Source organism: Candoia aspera, chromosome 7 (assembly GCF_035149785.1).
Source record: "Candoia aspera isolate rCanAsp1 chromosome 7, rCanAsp1.hap2, whole genome shotgun sequence".
NCBI classification, from domain to species: Eukaryota; Metazoa; Chordata; class Lepidosauria; order Squamata; family Boidae; genus Candoia; species Candoia aspera.
The window spans coordinates 21,645,052-21,663,917 of record NC_086159.1 but is presented as its reverse complement, the minus strand read 5'-3'; the positions used below and the strand labels follow the sequence as shown (position 1 = coordinate 21,663,917).

The 18,866-nt window shown below is 39.3% G+C and overlaps 1 protein-coding gene across 2 annotated transcripts in view; it reads left to right on the top strand.

The window, feature by feature from the left end:
• HIPK2 (homeodomain interacting protein kinase 2) overlaps positions 1-18,866 on the top strand; it is a 154,781-nt gene that overhangs the window by 121,518 nt on the left and 14,397 nt on the right. For both annotated transcript variants that reach the window (XM_063308377.1, XM_063308376.1), the window contains exons 10-13: positions 1,326-1,468; positions 2,368-2,547; positions 8,606-8,887; positions 17,686-17,933. In XM_063308377.1, coding sequence (XP_063164447.1) covers positions 1,326-1,468; positions 2,368-2,547; positions 8,606-8,887; positions 17,686-17,933 — 853 coding nt within the window. The remainder of the gene's footprint in view (positions 1-1,325; positions 1,469-2,367; positions 2,548-8,605; positions 8,888-17,685; positions 17,934-18,866) is intronic.

Genomic DNA, 18,866 nt, shown 5'->3' with positions numbered 1-18,866 from the left:
ACTTGAGCAAGATGACACTTGCACCTGTCTCAGGTGACACCATCTGTACTTACAGCTCTCTTAGGTGACACCATCTGCAGAATGATGCTTACACAGCAGAGAAACCGCTCAGCCCTCAGAATGAAGGCACAAATACCATAACACTGCCAAGTGGTAATTTAGAATTTATCAAGAAAGGAGGAGGCTCAAGATCTTCTCACTGGCTTGCTGGGGCCTAATATTTTGCAGTTCCAGATGGCCGAGAATTTTAATACTTTCTTAATAATGTAGTGCCGTACTACTAGCATCATGTTTTTTTAAACACTGATATTGAATTGTATATTTGCTCCTTGGATGGAAGGCATAAAGATGAAATCACATCTCAGCGGAGACTTGTAGCTAGATTCCATTATAGAGCGAAGTTAGCCTTGAACGTAGTGGGGTTCACTTTGAATAAACATTAGACGCATGAATACCTACACAAAGAAACTTTGGAGAATGAATGCAACCGTTTGCAACCTAATTTGGAGGGAGGCCTACTAAATTCATTGAAACTTATTTGCAAGTAAACATGTATGTAGCATATACCAGTGCTCTGTGTATATACCTACCTCGGAAGATGCCCCACTGAACAGAGGTAATTAAGATCATTGCTTAATGTTAGCAATGTTGCCTTCACACCTTTGAACTGAGAATGACCTAAAGTTAGATTTACTTTTAATCTTGAGGATATCTTTTCATGCTTTATCCTGATTCCTGGCTATCGCTACTAAATTAGCTACTCTGCTTTGTTGTAGTTAGTTTGTTTGGGGCTGATTTGTGCTAATCTGTTCCATGTTGTGGAACAACAATTTCCATCTGAGAGCTACAGTCCACTAGGAGTAATCTATAGATGGCTACATGTAAGTGGTGGGTAGCACTATCCTTTCTCTGTCTTTTGATCATTCTCTTTTTTTTTCCTGATACTCCATTTTTTATTTTCTTTTAAAAACCCTTTTCCCCATTTTCCTCCCTTTACTCTTGGCAGAGGTCTAAAATTGATTGTGGAGAGTTCTTGATAATAGTTGGGAATACTCTACATGGGCTGCAATACTTGCACTGATCACTGGAGGGTAGCAAGGGTCAGCACTCTCTTTGCTGCCATCTAATGGATGGCTGATTTTTATAGCTCAGGTACAGTATCCCTATCATAGCTCAAAGTCTGCATGTGATCTTATCCCCAGATTATCCTCCTCTATTCTTTATCATGTAAAACTTTCCTTTAAAACCTGTTCAGTAATACAGTATGTTAGCGCAGAACACAATGAATTATAATACTGAGAACTATTTTCTGTTCTGATCCACAGCAAGCCTGGCCTAGTGGCACTCAGCAAATCTTGCTTCCTCCAGCTTGGCAGCAACTGACCGGGGTAGCTACTCACACCTCAGTCCAGCATGCTACTGTAATTCCAGAGACCATGGCAGGGACTCAACCACTGGCAGATTGGAGGTAAACAGAAATGAAACCTTGTCCCATGAGATGCTGTTTGCACGAACCAAGCACTGTTGAAAGTTATGGCTGTCCCCTAATCATCATGGTTCATAATTTGTCCTATAACTATTGGATGCTGTGTTGTTCAGATTTCTTCATGAGTATCTTGAATTTGGTAGATTAATTGCTTTTGAGTGACAAATGTCACTCTTGGGTTGTTTAACCCTAAGGCCTATCACTGTGTATGAAGAAGCCACCCTTGATCCAGGGTGTTTTTTTTCCTCCTTTCCGTTCTGATGAACTGAACTTAAGGTTGCTTTCACACTAGCCTTTTTCCTCTGGACATGTCATCCTTCATTCACTCAGAAGCAATTGATAGCAAATGGATCAGTAAGCAGCACTGATTTTTAGCCTTTCATGGAATGGTTTCTTGTGATATTTTATAATGAAAATCAGTTGCCTTTTTGAGTTGAGCCTACAAAGACATTTGAAGATACAAGAGTCCTTAAATACCATGTAGCACTTTCCCCAGGCCTGCTTACTACCTCTACCTGGAATGATATGGCACCAGAGTGGAATATCTTGATAACAGTATTTTCTCAATGATGTTATGATGGAGGGGTGACAAGAGAGCAACAAAGATTAAATCAATACAGCAGGTATCCCGCTGCAGTACCAGGATTTGGAGTACATTAAGAAGGGGCACCAGGAATTCCCTTGCAAGCATGCTCTGTCCAGATATGGCATTGGGAAGGGTCTACTGAAGTATTATCTCAAATACAGAAGCCGTTCATGCAAGTGGGAAGACCAAAACAAGTGAAGATTATTTCTAAAACACTTGTCAGATACATGGTGATTGCCACTGACTTCTGAAAAAATATTTTTGAAATATGCAAATTTCCTTTCTCTCCTTGCAGAAATACACATGCTCATGGTAGCCATTACAATCCCATCATACAACAGCCTGCACTTTTAACAAGTCACGTCACCCTTCCAGCAGCCCAGCCTTTAAATGTGGGCGTAGCTCATGTCATGAGGCAACAACCAACCAGCACCACCTCCTCAAGGAAGAGCAAACAGCACCAGTCATCGGCAAGGTATTGGGGTGGGGTGGGGTGGGGTGGGGTGGGGTGGGGTGGGGGGTGATCCACACGGGAGAGAGACAAGGAAGCTTTTGTCTGTTCTTCACACAATCTGTTGGCTAAAAAGAGGAGAGATCCAGTATGGAGCTACCCAGTCAGTTCATTCATTTCCTCTCCACTGAGCAGAGACAAAGGATTTTGGAAAATGAAAGACTTTCTTTAGATAATAGGAATATGCAAAACTTTTTGAATCAATTCAAAATATCCTGTTTTGAGTGTGGAACAGCTGTTTTGATTGTGACATGGGCTGTTTCAAACATTTGGCACATGTTTTGAACTCAAAATAACTGTTTCAAATGGGGAATGCTCTTCTCTGAGCTCGACACACTTCCCAAATATTCAAAACAGTCCATTTTGTATTTGGGATAGAGAGTTTCAAATTTGAAATGGTTCAAAACAAAACATGTTACATTTCTGTACTAATTCCATGAGAGGCGTTCCCAGGGTAGATGCGGCACTGTTGAATTCACACTTGACATTTTTAAATGCACGCAACTCAAATTTGCTTGGTTCAGGCATTGTACCCAGAATGTGTGGCATGTGAATGCTTGCAATAATCTCCCCTCATTGCCAATGTCGTTGTCCTAATGAAGGCAACCTGCAGACATCCTGCATTCAGCATACTGTCTGCAGAGAAAATGCTTGCATGTGCCTACTGAATAGGCTTTCGCCTTGCAGACACTCACAATGAATGTCTAATGTCCACTGAAGCCAATGCCATTTCAGTGGCATTGGTGATGGGGTAAGCCTTAATTCAACTGAGGAGCATTCCTGGAGAAACAATACCTGAATGGGACTAATATGAGTGAAGTAGTCTCAACATGTTACATTTTGAGATGTGTGCTATAAAGTGTGAATACAGGAAATGAGTCCAGAAGCCAGGATTAAATAACTGACTAGTTGATCTGAGTTTGCCTCGGGCAATGTGGAAATCATTTAAAACATAGGAAGTTTCTTACAGCAGGTAATACTAATGGTCCATTATTTACCTCCCCATCTCCATTATAATTGGAAGCAATTCCCCAAAGTTTCAGGCTGTATTTTTTCCAATCTTCCTTGCTAAGTATCTGTTGGAAAAGAGGGAAAAAAGTGAAAATCCAAAGTGGAAAGTGTAATGGAAAAATGTTTCTTAAAAGAAGTCTGGCTTTACACAGCAACATTCTGCTTGGTTTTTTGATCCAGCTGTTTGAGCACATTATTGTAACTGGAGTAGTCACAGCCAGACAAGCAAGTGGCTAGTTAGGTTGTGAAGAGTATAAAAGGCCTATTTTGAAAGTTACTCCAATGGAATGTGTAGATTTCAACTTTGGTAAATCCATCAACGTCTTGCCAAAATTAGAGGATACTAAATTGCTGTAAAGCACAAATTGTACTCATTCTCTATAATCTGTCTATACCAACCGACCAAGTTAAACACAGATATTTCAACAGCAGAAGATGGTTGATGCTTTATGTTTGAGATGAAGTTACCATTTTAAAGCTTGCAGGAGCATCAGTGGATTATGAAGGTTACTGTAAATCTGTGGCATCCAGGAGTTACCATTACTTTGCGTGAATATCAATACATTTACACCTCCTAATTTTTTTTAAAAAAAATCTTACATTTCCCACCAACAAGGTAGAGTAGAATGGCAACAGGACTTGGCTTCTAGAGAGATGATTTTAGGGAGAATCCCAGAAGCAAAAGGGGAAATTATTTCCCTTTTTGTGACTGCAACGCAGAAGAGGCAAGTAGAGGAATGCCTGAATTCAGTGTGCAGGACAGATGCTTCCTAAACCAGGTCCTAGTAATCAGTTTAAATTTAGGGCTGCTTTCACTTGCACATAAACTTCCAGGCTGCAGCTCAATGCTAGGTAAGGCCAAAGGAAAAGCAGCGTTTTCTCCCTTGTGTTCTCAAGGCTGTGGAATGGATGGAGTGTGCTGGTGATGCAGGAAGAGAATGTCCCTCTCCTGCTTTGCAGGGTTGCTTTGTTCCCACATCCTGTACCAAGGAGGGAAAAATATATTCTCAGGACAGGGCATGAAAACATATGGGGAGAAGGAGAGAAAAGTCTTTTTCATTGTTTTCAGCGGCCGTCTTCACAGTTCCAGTTCCCCACTGCTCAGTGTTCTTTAGGGATCAGATGAGAACCGGGACAGAGATCATGGGGAGGAGAGGGGAAATCTCCCATCCCCACAATCCCCTCCCCTATATGCACATGCATACCAGCCAGGGAAATGATGCTGTGCAAAGGGGGCTTCCGAGTGGTGGGCAGACCAGAGGCTTGGCTGATGTGTGCTTTGCCTACCAATGATGCTTACAGTCATTCTGGTCAGAGATATTACTTCTGATTACAGGGTGGATGTTTTAGGAGGGATCTTCAGACAGTTGGCTACAGATTGTTTTGCTGGCATGATTTCCTTTACAAGTAAGATTCCGGCCCATAACATTGTTGACATCAACCTATGAGCAAAGTATCTGCTCCGTAGATATTACAGCGTTCTTTCCAACTGGGTGTAGCAGCACTTTGTCAGGGCAAACACTTGAAACGTTTGCAGACTGTGTCTCTTGAGAGTGGAATTTAATCAACGTATCTGTCAAAGTATTTCTTTTAATGAACCCTACAGTACTCTCAATAGTAGGGGAAAGCACTGAAATAGATCCACACTTTATAAAATGGGGAAGCATCCTCAGCTAGCTTGCTCTGGTTGAGACCAAAGAACCTACAATGAATTTGTAACCAATTTCTCTGTTTAAAACCAATCTGTTTTTAAATCTTCCTCATTTTGCTCACTTTGGCGCCTTTCCAGCCCTCTTTCCCCACAAGACATGAAGGACAGAGACTGCAAAGGCCTGGTCAACCATTAAAACAGGGAACAGATTCTCCTAGCACATCCTGGGCTGCTAAACTTCCCCCACATGCACATGATATTTACTCAAGGAGGTGGGAGATAGGAATAGTCCCTTGCAGAATGTGCCGTTCCTGTTGCCTGAAATCTGCTTGGCATGATTACACAGTATACAGACGAGTGATGCACTTCTCCGGAGAAATGAATGCTCTGTGTCTCTCATTGGTATTCAGCAGGCACCATGAATGCTACTGTTCAGTCATTTGTTATGCAAAGGACTCATTGCAGAGTATATGTCCATAATTCCCCTCCCTTTGATAACATTCCAGCTTGTTCTTTGTTCACTCTCATGCCAATCTGAGCACGCGGACAAAGGCTGGCTGCAGAGTACTTTTGCCAGAACCAACTTGTTTTTGATTATTGCAGCAGATCACACTGGAACACTGACCAAAAGAGTGATCTTAAAAGTATAGAGTAGGTTGGCTTCTTGGAGAGGAAGGAGTAGGTCCAAGAGGAGTTTAGGGCCTTCCCAAATTCTGTCCAGCTTTCAAATGTAAGTTTGGGGTACAAACAGAATTGCGTTTTAATTGTTAAATGCTTCTGCTTCCTGAACAAAACAGCTCCTTAAATAGAAGAACTAGAAGTATGTAGGATTCAGATCCACAAGAGGAAAGGGGTTTTGAATCTGGTGTGAGTTCCCTCACTGAACTTGTTGCAGCTCCTGAACCTGTGTAAGGTCGCACCCTTTTTTTCTGTGTTAGGAAAATACATGCTTGAGTTAAGGAGTCAGTGACTTTGCACACTACTTAAAAAAAAAAAGCACTGTAGCAAGCCTTTTCCTTTGATGGCTGCAGGTGTTTTGAAGATGCCTTTTTAATTCCCTGAAAGGGGTCAGTAGAGGGGTAATGCAGTTTTTTACTAGGTTGCTCTGGAATGACACTGTCCAGGTTTACTAAATGAAGCCATCAGCTTTGATCTGGTGCATTGCATGAATCCAACCAATTTTGGCTTAGTCAGTAAACCATGATTTAAATGTCTAAATCCAGACAGAGTGTCAAAGATACTGTGAGTTTTCATGGCATCTCACAGTTGTCATTATTTAGTAACTCTGTCAGTGAGAACCTAGCAGAATCTGGAGCTCAGCCCTGGTAGGTTTAAGTGACTGGGCTCACACAATGTCTTATAGTGTAGTTTGTTTAGCAAGCCATAGTTGGCTAGGTTTACATAACACAGAAGGAAACCATAAAGTCTAGTTTGCAAGCCACAATACACTAAGCCAAAACTGTTCACCTGCCTTAATTCAAATGTTGCCCTGAGCTCTTGGAAGAAAAGCAGAATATTTAAACAAATATCTAAGTTTTGATAAGCAGAATTGGAAAATGAACAGCCTACTCCTACCATCTCAGAAACATTTGTCCTTATTCCTTCCACACTACATTATCTTCCTTCAGCACAAACAATACTGTTCTTCTATAGCATCCACATTGCAATCTCAGTAGGTTTTGCAGTGAAAGGCTTTGTGGCTGGTATTATTGCTGAATTTAAGAGAGGAGTAGTGTCCTGCTGGAGAGGTGTCATGCAGCACAAAGCAAACTTGCAGACACAAGAACAAAATCAGAAAGCAAAGGAACTCCAGCAGAGCACAATGGAAGCCATTTGCAAGCATCAACAGTTCATGACAACTTACTTAAAGACAATATTACCAATATTGGCTGCTATGTACTTAAAAAAAAAACAGAGCCTTCAGGAACACACAGGAGACTAGCTGCCATTAATCCAGATTCCCTTCATTAATAAGATCAAACTTCCAAGTAGGTTTTTGCTGCTATGTAGACCTGTCCCTCACCTGACAGCTTCAGCCACCTGCACTACTCAAGGCTGAGCAATGCTGCAGTCACAATCTTTGAACTGCACATCATGGTCTGTGTTCAGATCTGAATTACCAGCTTATGAAAATCCCAAACTATTTGGTTTTAAATGTGAACTAGCGTGAAAGCAGCTTCACATCATCCTCTCATAAAGACTCCCCCAAAGGAGAAATGGCAAAATGCAAGCTCTCTCCTACTCCATATCATGCTAGAACTGCAAACCTGGGCTGTTAGCTGGGAGTGTGTGCCTTTCCACATATGTGGACTTACTTCTTGATAAATTTGCATGAGATTTGTGTTTCAAGGAAACATAAAATATCTAGAAAATTAGAGAAAAAAAAGATGTTGCAGTAGTGACACTGATTGCATTTACATTTACCAGCAGGATAACTATGTTGCCTCTTTTGCAGCAAGTTAAATTAAAACAAAAAAACAAAAACCAGACAACACAATTTCTCATAGATTGAATTTAGTGTAAGCTTTCTTATCACACTGCATGTATTATTAAATAGCTCATAAATGCAAGAATGTTTGTGTAACACTTAAATATGGGTATGAAGGTTGTGAAAATGATTTGGAAGGAGCACTTTGGACCTCATGTAAGCCCAGCCCCTCTCTGTTCATTGAAATTCCCAGGTCTTTTTTTCATGTTTCTGTAAGGTCCTAAGAAAAGATGCTGTTGCTTTAATGAGTCAACAGAAGCCTGAAATAATGTGGCTGTTTGTAATTAGAAGCAGAGTGGGGCTGGGCTTACATGAGGTCCAAAGCACTCCTAGATCATTTTCAAAACAGGGTCCGGAGTTAGGAGTTGAGTTTGTCTCCTGTAGACTACAAGAACACATTCATGTTGTTTTCTTGGAAAGTAGTTTGTAACTGATTTCCTCAGGGATTTTTTTTATCACTGTCCCGGTCAAGCTTATAGCTCTATGATTTCTTTGTCAGGTCCCATTCAAATACTAATCAAATCTGACACTGCTTTTTTTTTTTTAAATCAGCCAAGGGCAGTTAGATACTACATCTATCTGGACTAGTAGTCACTATCTATATGTAATTCTGTTTCTCTCCTATCTATTTATCCTAATTCTCTCCTTCTTTCCCCATCCTCCAGAACAGCAACATGCCTATATGTGCATAATATATAATATAATTATATATTATATTATATTATTATAATATAATATATGCCTATATACGTGCATAATATTTTTCTGATGAAGTGGACTGTGATCTACAAAAGGTTATCTTGAAAAGAAATGCACTAGCCTTGTTTTTGTATGCATTTAATATATCTCTTTCCTCTTGTCACCATTTTCAGGAATATGTCCAACTTTGAGGTATCCTCTTCTCAGACGATCAGCTCTCCACAGCGGTCTAAGCGAGTAAAGGAGAACACCCCGCCTCGCTGTGCAGTGGTGCACAACAGCCCGGCCTGCAGCACCTCTGTCACATGTGGGTGGGGAGATGGACCGTCTAGTACTACAAGGGAACGACAGCGACAAACAATAGTCATCCCGGACACTCCCAGCCCCACAGTCAGTGTTATCACAATCAGCAGTGACACCGATGAGGAGGAGGAACAGAAGCATGCACCTACAAGGTTAGTTGATATCATATATGTTGGTCAGCAGAAATACGTAGATACATATGATGGGTTTAGAATTCTGGGTTGTTTATCAGTGCGCCCTCCAGCTAATCTTTTACTGGGTTGGGCAATCCATTGATTTTAATTTAATGCAGCTTGTCTTCCTTACTTTCAGTTTGTTAGGGAACTTGACTTAAAAATGTATGTGTTTTTGTGTGCATTGCTCCTAAAATGCAAATGCTTTTCCTAGGGTTCACACTTTGGGCCAGACAGAACTTTTTCCCACAGTATACAGATTTTCCCTTATCTATTCATTTTTGGTCACAGTTTGTAAAAGTTGTGAACTATATAATAAAAAAAAATTGAAATGATTCCTGGGCTATAAAAAAGAGGTTCAGGAACTATATACAATCGTGTTTCTCCTGGGTTGCCCAACCCAGATTAAGAGTGCTAGACAAGCGATTGTATTTCTTGCAGAGAGGCAGCCCAGTAGACTGTATGGCACTGGAAAACTATTCCTTGATTATTAGAGAATGGTATACATATCGCAGTGTTACCTCCAGAGGTAATTCAATATTGTTAATTTCCTGGACACCTTCTGAACTTTTGGAGAATTAACCCAGATCTTGTTTAAATATAAATCAAGCCCTTAATCCCATTTGTGATAAAGGCAAGCATGCCAGAGTTGTTGTGTTTTTTTAAAAAAGGGGGGTTCAAATCTAAAAGATTAATTTCAGATTTCATGATGATGATTTGGATATGGCTGTATTTGTGCCATGTTAACACTTTTATTAAAAGAAGGATGAAATGTCCTCAAGTCTGACTTGGCTTCTGGTGATTACATGGATATAACCATGCAGTTTTCTTGGCCACAACTTAATGTGGTTTCCCTTCATCTTTCAGGATTTTTTTAACTTCCCAGTCTAGTGTAAAACCCTAGTATTCCCTACAGAACTCTTGTCTTAATACAGCCTAGGATACTGTTTATTTTTCTAAGCCCAGACAAGATCAAATATAAGGTCTAAAGAATTGTTTTGCAACATGGGAAGACTCCCTCCTAATGATATAAAATGTAGATGTACACTTTTGTAGTTATTTTTAATAGCTTTAAGCAATATTTCTGGGATGCAAGCACCCAAGGCAGAAAATAATATGCAGTAGAAAAATAGAAGTAAAATATTATAATAATACTTCTGACTTCAATATACAGCAATCCAACCATACACTATATTAAAATATAATTAATCAATATATTTAAAAATAGAGCCATAGCAATATGCTCTATCTTATACAAGCAGTACACCTTCTTGTATAAGATTTATCAAATATATCTAATAATTTAGGCAGTATTCCTAATTCAGCAATCCTTATTAGGAAATAAATCCCACTGAACTTAGTAGGCCCTACTTTCATATAAGCAGGTTTAGAATAAAGCTCTAAAGAAACTGCAAATTAGTATATGAGTACAGGTGGAATTTTAGAATCATATTAGAAAAGTCACTTTTTCTTCATTAACAGTGTTATCCTACACATGTTTATTTTAATATATATATTGTTACGTCTAATGGGGATAAAGTGTACAAAGGAATCAATGCATACATCGTTGATTTAAGTTGATGTTGTTCAGAATTTGCTTCTGAATAAATAGGCATGGGAACAAGTTAACTGTGCTTTAATCCATCATTTTACCTATACATTTTGCATTATAGTTTTTAATCAATAAACATTTTATATGTAATCAATTCTCATGATTTGAAAAACTGTAGGGAAAGAAGATTTCCATAGAGTAAGACATCCTTTTGTTTTAAAGTGTAATGTAGTAAAAGTGTGCCACCTACTGGAGACAACTCTTGAGTGTAATGTACAACTGAAGAATATTTTTATTTTAAGGGGTATAATTTAGAGTTCACTTGTTGACCAATAACTTAATGATCAAATCCCAGGTATGTGTTTTATAAATACAAATATTTTACTAGGGTTAGATTTCTGGGATTGTGTCCAGAGGCATTCAAAGCAAATCATAATGATGTCAAAATGCTGACATTGTTGACATTATAACACAAATGCCATCATTACATCCTTGTGTCCCAATATCTGATGGAAGTACATAAGGTGGGGCATTTGTGTAATGAGGTCATCACACATGTGCCATCATTTGCCCCCCTTCCCCCCACCAGAGACACTCCATGATAGTCTTCCTTTAATGCTCTTGCTACTCTGAGCAAAATTAATGAAGAAATGTATGCTTAGAATCATATTTTACTTTTCATTAGTGGTATGGAGCTTCATATGCTTCTCTCTCTCTCTCTCACACACATGCACGCACGCACGCACGCACACACAGGGTGGTTCATACATAATGTTAAATCACATTTTTGTTAACTCTATGTGTGTTTATTGGATTTATATCCAGACTTTTGTTCATAGCATTCCCTTCTCTCATTTGTTTCCACAACGATAACCCTGTGAGATAGTTGGCTTGAAAGACAGGAACCAACCCAAAATCATCTACTGAACTTCTGAAGTTCAGTGTGGACTTGAACTCCTCAATCCAACACTTTAAGCACTATACCACACTGCAATTTGTTTGGTTTACATATTATACTGAAGCATAAATGGTTTATAAACCATAGTGGCTGAGTTCCCACAGCTTTCTAAGCCAAAACCAAACAATCCATATTATAGCTTATCTTCAGTAGCATAATGCTGTGGGAGAACATGGCTGTTCAGAAAGGCCTTTAGGAATGAATGAGATCATGTTTCCTCCAAAAGCTGGTGTGTCAGAATCAATGAATATAATTGTATTGATTGATTTTTGTTTTTAATCTTATTCTGTATGGAGTGACATATAGGTTGTAGCAATAAATAAATCACTATGTGGAACATCATTCTCCCAGAGGTTAGACTTGCCTCAACCCTGCTTGCCTTTTGTAAGGCCTTGAAGACCAGGTTTTGTTACTGAGCTGGAACCCTGGGTGTGTGGCTGAGCCCCTATCATGGTTGTGTTATTGTGTTGGCTGATCTTTTATCTCAGCTGCAGTATATGTTATTAGTTTGTTATAACATTTTTATCTTGTTTTCAATCATTGTTAGCCAGAAAGAGTCATTTATTTGAGATGGGTAGCCACATAAATTGAATGAATAAATATAGTTTCAACTTTACCTATTGAGGAAAAGTTATTGATTAATTCCCAGTGCAACAAACAGCAACTTTCTAAGTGTGGGACTAGATCAGGAAAATTATGGGCTGGGAATGGTTGATGAGCATGCTGAACACTGAGAGATTTGGGACAGATAAAAGCAATAGTCATTAATATTATCATCATCATCACTTGCAATACTTATGCTTTTCCTCTGGGAGTGTAAGGTAACATGCATGATGGATTTCCTCTTAATTTAGCCTCTCCAAAGTCTAAGTGAATAGGACTGAAAGGTAGTGATTGGCACAAACTCCAGAGACCACTATGGTCAAGGGGAGATGTGAACCTCATTGGTCCCAGACCACCACTTTAGCCTTTATGCTAGTCTACTTATTCCAAAGACAACTGGATGATGACTGCAGGAATTCAGTGCTAGTCCAGATAAGCCTACACAGCAATGCAACCTGGAGTTCATTGTGCCTAATTATAAATAAAAATAAAAACCTGTCCAATCTTAAATCTAATGAACTCTTTCCTTTCAGTAATCATCTAGGAACATGGTAGCCATTAGCATATACTTGCTTGCTCCAAGCCATGCCAAGTTAATTTTGTATATTTGCTACAACAGGATTGATCTTTCTTAATTCTTCAAGTAAATGATAGGAACTATAGCCCTGGAGCAAACCCTGAGGCCCCTTGTGCTTCATTGTGGAATGTTGTGGGGTACAGTTCCTGAAAATCAATTTTCCAATGTTCCACATTTAAGAAAGAAGGAAAAAAAATACCAATTGCTCACTCACAATGGGAGAAAAAATAGTAATTACTTGTGTGGCACACCCTACCCATTCTGTCTAATCACTTTGCCCACCAAATCCATCAGTCTCAAGAAAGATCAGTAGCTCCCCATTTTTGTCTCAGTTGAATAGTACACATAAACGAAGACCTTTGGAGGGTTGCACCTTGTCCCTAATGCAAGGGTAGGCAGGGAATTTTTTTTCAGTCTGGAGGCCCTCCTTTTTGGCTTCCAAGGACCACAGAGATCCAAGTGATGCAATGATACAGTGTTTTGTAATGTTCAAAGGTGGCAACTGAAGAGACTATAAGAATGAAAATTGATATGCTTGTGCTTTTCAGAGGTTTAACAAATCCCTTTCTATTGCTACTTTTGCAAAACAACAACGCAAGACATGGACACACAGATTATGCCAGCTCAATCTGGCAATGCTCCAGAAGCTGTAGCTGGGGGCCAGGGGACAGATGCTGGCTATGGGGCTGTCTGCCCCATATATGAATGGCCCTTAACCAGAAATTTTCATGAGCTCCTCACAAAAATTATGGCACCTTCTTTCTTTAGAAAGAAGACATTAGTCTTATTTGGTTAGAAAGAGAATACTATATGGAAATTAAATGTAAGACAAGTTGTTCTCACCAAGGTCATTTTCTCATAATTCCTTGGAATGAAAAGAGCAAGCAAACATGAATCTTTATTCTTTCAGTGAGTGTGAATAGTGATTTCGACCTCTATTTATGTCTTAATTATCAACCTTGCTTATGTATCCTAACAAGGACTCCTGAAGCAGTTAACTCTACCCTTCGACCACCTTACTGTTCCATTTAAAAGTGCATGAATTTGAATTAAGAATTTGAAACAGTAAACAGAGTGTAAAACAACAGCCCTAACCCCCTACTCATTTTATACACCAAATGCTTTTTAAAATAAAACAGTCTTAAATATTCGCCCAAATTGCTTCCTGTAGGGAATTTTATTCTGCAATGGAAGATGTTGGAAGTGCCTCTGTGAAGACTTCCAGCATTGTTTATAAAAAGTTTAAGGAAGCAGTCACCATTTATTTTTAAGCTGTAGATCAGAATATAGTCTTTCATCCGATCACATTTGGCTCCTGCTCTTTCTACTCTAAGCAAAAATCTTGAGACCTTCTCTTTGAGTTGCACTAATGATAATTATAATTATTTTTACAGCTTTTAACTGTTTTTATTTTATTTTGAAGTGCTGGAGCCTTGACTATAGGAAAGTGGGGTATAAAGTGAAACATAGATAAATACAAACAGACTGTCATGCACACTTGGGAACAATTTATACTGTACTTGTTCGGTAGCCCACCAAGGACTTCTGACTCCACAGTTTGGGGCAGTAAGACAGAAGAAGTTGATGTACAAATATATACATGATCCTGATGTATATACTCATCTGTTTCTGAGAAAGACACAAATATGCCAGATAGTTGTCAATTTCATCTCCACAGGGTGTATTAATGGATTTAGAGTGGGCATGACCCCACCTCACTAATTACAACTCATCTTTCATCTTAGTATCTTTTGATATATTTCTCTTGATGTATAATTTCTCACCTTTATAGTTACAGGTATAATCATAATAAGGGCAAATGTTAGAACCCATCCTGTTTACATGTAACTGTAGAACAGAGGCCACCTAATAGCAGCGTCTGCAGGGAGCTGGTAAAAAAAAATGTGATGGCAGTTGTGTCAGTGTAATCAAAGACTTTGTATGTGTGTGCATCATTGATGCATGTACAAAAGAGCCTGCCTTGGATCAATTCTTGTGATATGTAATAATGCTAAGGAGAATCACAAATTTCTCTGTGGTGTTTTGAGCTCCCTTTATTGTTGAAGAGACCTCTGGTGATACTGTTTTTTTTTGTTACGTATCTTTCCATCACTTGAAGCTCTCCTGGTTGCTGGGAATTCCTAATTGGTCCAGTGGGATGAGCCCCCTTAAGATTTAATAGGAATGTGAGAAACCAGGAAGGGTGCAGTCCACTGTAGAGACCATGATTGCACAGTGAAAGACAGGACAGTCATAGCTACCTCTTGATGCCCCTTGTAATTTAATGGCTGTGTTTGAACAAAGACCAGAGGCTTTGTTAGCTTATTTTCCCCCCATTTTTGTACGTTGTGTGAACCCAGCATGTTAGTTCAGTGTTTGGAAAAAAACAGAAAAAGGGTGAATTGAGTAACCAGGTTAAATATGCATGAGCACCCATGAGAATTTCACTGAAATGCTTTTCTCTTTAAAAAAAAAAATTCCAAGGGAATGATCTTTCCCCAGTTTGAATAAGAATCATTAAGAAAAGTGTAGGAAAATGTTTCTGCACAGGACTTGTATTCAGGCAAGAGAAGAACATGAGCCTTAGGCCTCTGGCAATGCTGGTTTCACAAAGAAGGTGGAATATAATGTCAGAGATGTCCAGTTCAAGCATTGATGAAGAGAATGGGGCATGGGCCACTATTATCTGCAGAGAAAGAAAAAAAACCTAAGCACAAAGCACAGGTATTGCTATTGATAATGAAACCATACTAAAAAGAGAGATACGGGCCTTAGTAATGGGATCCTTCTTTTATACCTGCAAGGTTTAAACCAATCTTTCCTAACCCAGCATCCTCCTAATATCCATCCATGCTGGTAAGGGGTTATGGGAGTTAGAATCTAACTTTTTTGGTGGATGCTGATTTGTGGAAGGATGCGTTAAAGCAATGTTTCTGAACCTCAGCAGTGTTAAGACTGGCTGGGGAATTCTGGAAGTTGAGGTCCACATGTCTTAACGTTGCCAAGGTTCAGAAACATTGCTTTAAAGTAATCTTTCAAAGAGCCGTTCCATACATTGAACAAGCAGAAGGAATTGGATTGCATCTTCTAGAAATAAGAGGGAAAAATACAAAATTTTGGGGTGCAGAAAAATCAGTAAACTATTTGTGTAAGACAAGAGTTTCCATCCTAAAAAAGCTTTCCTTGGAGAAATATATTAAAATACAAAGTTTGCAGAGTTCTCAAACCCAGTTTCTTCACTACTTCTATTATCTCAGTGCCAGTCACTGCCTGTTCCTTTAATCCTAAAGTTATATATCATATATAATTATATAGCTCAGCCTGGAAGGGTTCTCAGAGTGGCTAATAAATTAAAAAAAATTCAGACAAGTAGGTCAGATGATAATTGAAAAAAAATATAGAGTAGTAGAACAGTGAAAACAAATATAAAGGGCCTAAACAAAAAATAAAAGAGAGAGGTATATTCCATACTTTCCCAAAAAACAGAATGCCTAAAAGTCTTCAGAGAAGCTGTTAACGATTAAGCTAATAGCAACTTCCTTGTCCTGGCTAATATAAAAATATCATTTATTTAGTTTTGACTTAGTTTAATTTTGAAGTAGCATGTTGTATAAGTCCAACCATTACAGTATGCTTTATGGTTTAGCTTGTGTGAAGCCAGTTTGCCCTTTGTGTCAAGCTATGGTTTAAAACCATTGTTTGTTGACTGAACCACAATTGGTTTGGTTTGGTTTATATAACTGAACCTAAACTTTAGTTTACAAACAATGATAGCTGGATTCATATAACATGCTAAACCATAATATGGTTTATTCGGTTTGGACTTTAGCGTGGATAAGAATAAAATTCAACCCACTCTTAATATGGATAAGAATAAAATTCAGCAAAGAGTACCCCATTTCTCAGACAATCATTCTTTAAAAAACAAACAAACTGAAATGAAGCATGTTTCTGTGTGCATGTGCACAGACACACAGACAGACAGATATATACACACATACACATAACTGAAGACGTTTAGAAAAGCTTTCTTTGCATTCCATACACTGTTTCTGAGAGAGTGTCCACCAACATATTTAATTGCTGAGTTCTTTATCCACAATTCTTGTCAACATTCTATAAAAATTACTGTTGCCATAGCAACATAATGCAACCAGGAAAACATCGCTCTGATTTCCTGTAGTTGAGCCCATAGTCCATTGGGGAGTGGAGCCATTTGAGCAAATTTTTGCACAGCTGGCCACCCTCTAAACTAAATCAGAACAAGGAGGATGAGGAAAATCCAGAGTATCATCAGACACCATTGCGGGGTGAGTCCCAAATAGTATTAATGCATTTTGTTCAATAAACTGACAGCACAGCCTGAGGGATGTGGGTGTTAACTATTTTGAATTCTTTTGATTTCCAACAGGTTAACTTGAATAGCTTCTCAGTGTTCATGTTAATGATGAATTCATGCTAGACAGGCTCTAGGACAGAATTCACAAACTGGGACCTCTAAAAGCCCTGATGTGGCCCTCAGAGCCCCTTCAGAAGTTATTAGCAAAGGGCAATTATGAGAGACTGTAAGAGAAAGTGAATGTGAATCTTGAGACAAGGTGAAAGAAAGGGAAGAGTAACCATACTAATTATTGGGGTTTAGGAAAGCAGTTTCAAAGAGCCTTTGAGGGAGAGACTGCTGGTGAGGGACAGTACTCCACAGCAGTGTTTCTCCACTGTGGCAATTTTAAGATATTGGCTGGGGAATTCTGGGAGTTGAAGACCACACACCTTAAAGTTTCCAAGGTTGAGAAACACTGCTCCACAGCATCCAAAGGCAACAGCTAGCTTAAGGGGCACACAGCAGGCTACCTGATACACCATTCTCTCTCCAACACTTTGCTGCCACATCTCAACATCCAACACCTGAAAGAACCAACTCAATGGAAGGGCTGGCCCTGCCATTTGTGTTGATGACCTAGCAGTCTTACCACTGTGCTTCATGTCAAAAACAAAACAAAAGCTGCGATACTGAGAACAACGTAACTATGCTTTTACCTGCTGCCAAATAGGGATGGCTTACATAAAGGTTGTGTTTTATCTTACAGCCCCCTGTCTAAGCAAAGAAAAAATGTCATCAGCTGTGTTACTGTGCACGATTCCCCCTACTCTGATTCCTCTGGCAACAACAGTCCCTATGCAGTACAACATCGTGGAGGAAACAATAATGGAAACAATTATGACACAAAGGGTGCACCAGAATCTCACTGTAATGGCAATCCTCGGACGATCATTGTGCCACCACTGAAAACCCAGGCCAGTGAAGTCTTAGTCGAATGTGATAGCTTGGTACCAGGTAAGTTGGCCGCATTCCTTCAAGGAATGAAAACCTTTAAATGAAAGGTAATAATGGTTGTGGTTAGTGTGCCTTGCTTGTAGGGAAGAGAGAGTTGACAAAGGGATAACCGTCTTGCTGTCAGCCAAAAAATGAAGTCCTAGAGTGGTGGCAAAATCAGGACTTCTTTAGGAACCTTCTCTCCATGTTACTTTTCTTCATCATCCCTGTGACCATGGAGGAGGAGTAGAAGAGGGGCAAAAAAGGGTGATAGATAGATAAACCTCCCTAAGTCTGTCTGTCCACAGTGGGGCTGACTTTAATAGGACCTCCCCATGTTTTTTTTACTTGTTTTTTTTTTAAATAAACTAAAAAAAGCAGCAGGAAGTAACAGCTCCTTGGTATCTTTTGTGCCAACTGGGTAGCTGTCAGAGATCATGCTCTTCTTGATTTGGACATCTCTGATCATGTATTGTCAGTGTTTGGAGATTACTAGTTCCTTCATGCTCTGTCAGACTCAACCATAAGTACCCCACTATTTGTGAAGAATTAGCCTGTAGAAAGGAGAGAGAGAGAAAAGATTTCCCAAAGCAGACATGGAAGAACTCTGGATGCAAACAGTTCTGTAAAAATAACTTTCTTGGAATTTGGCAGAAGTGAGGGTGACATCTTGCTCCTTTTTGCATTCTAAGGACCACACTTGACCTCTTAGGATCATGTTGAATATTGCATTCTCCCAAAGAGGGTAGGCCAGAATATAGAACTGAGAAGGGACATGACAAAAACTTTTATAGAATATAATTTTAATTAAATTAAGATAACTGAAGGAGAGCCAGTTTGGTGTGATGATTAAGGCGCCAGACTACAAACCAGGAGACCACGAGTTCTTGTCCCACCTCGGGTACAAAATCAGCTGGGTGACTTTGGGCCAATTACTCTCTCAGTCCTAAAGGA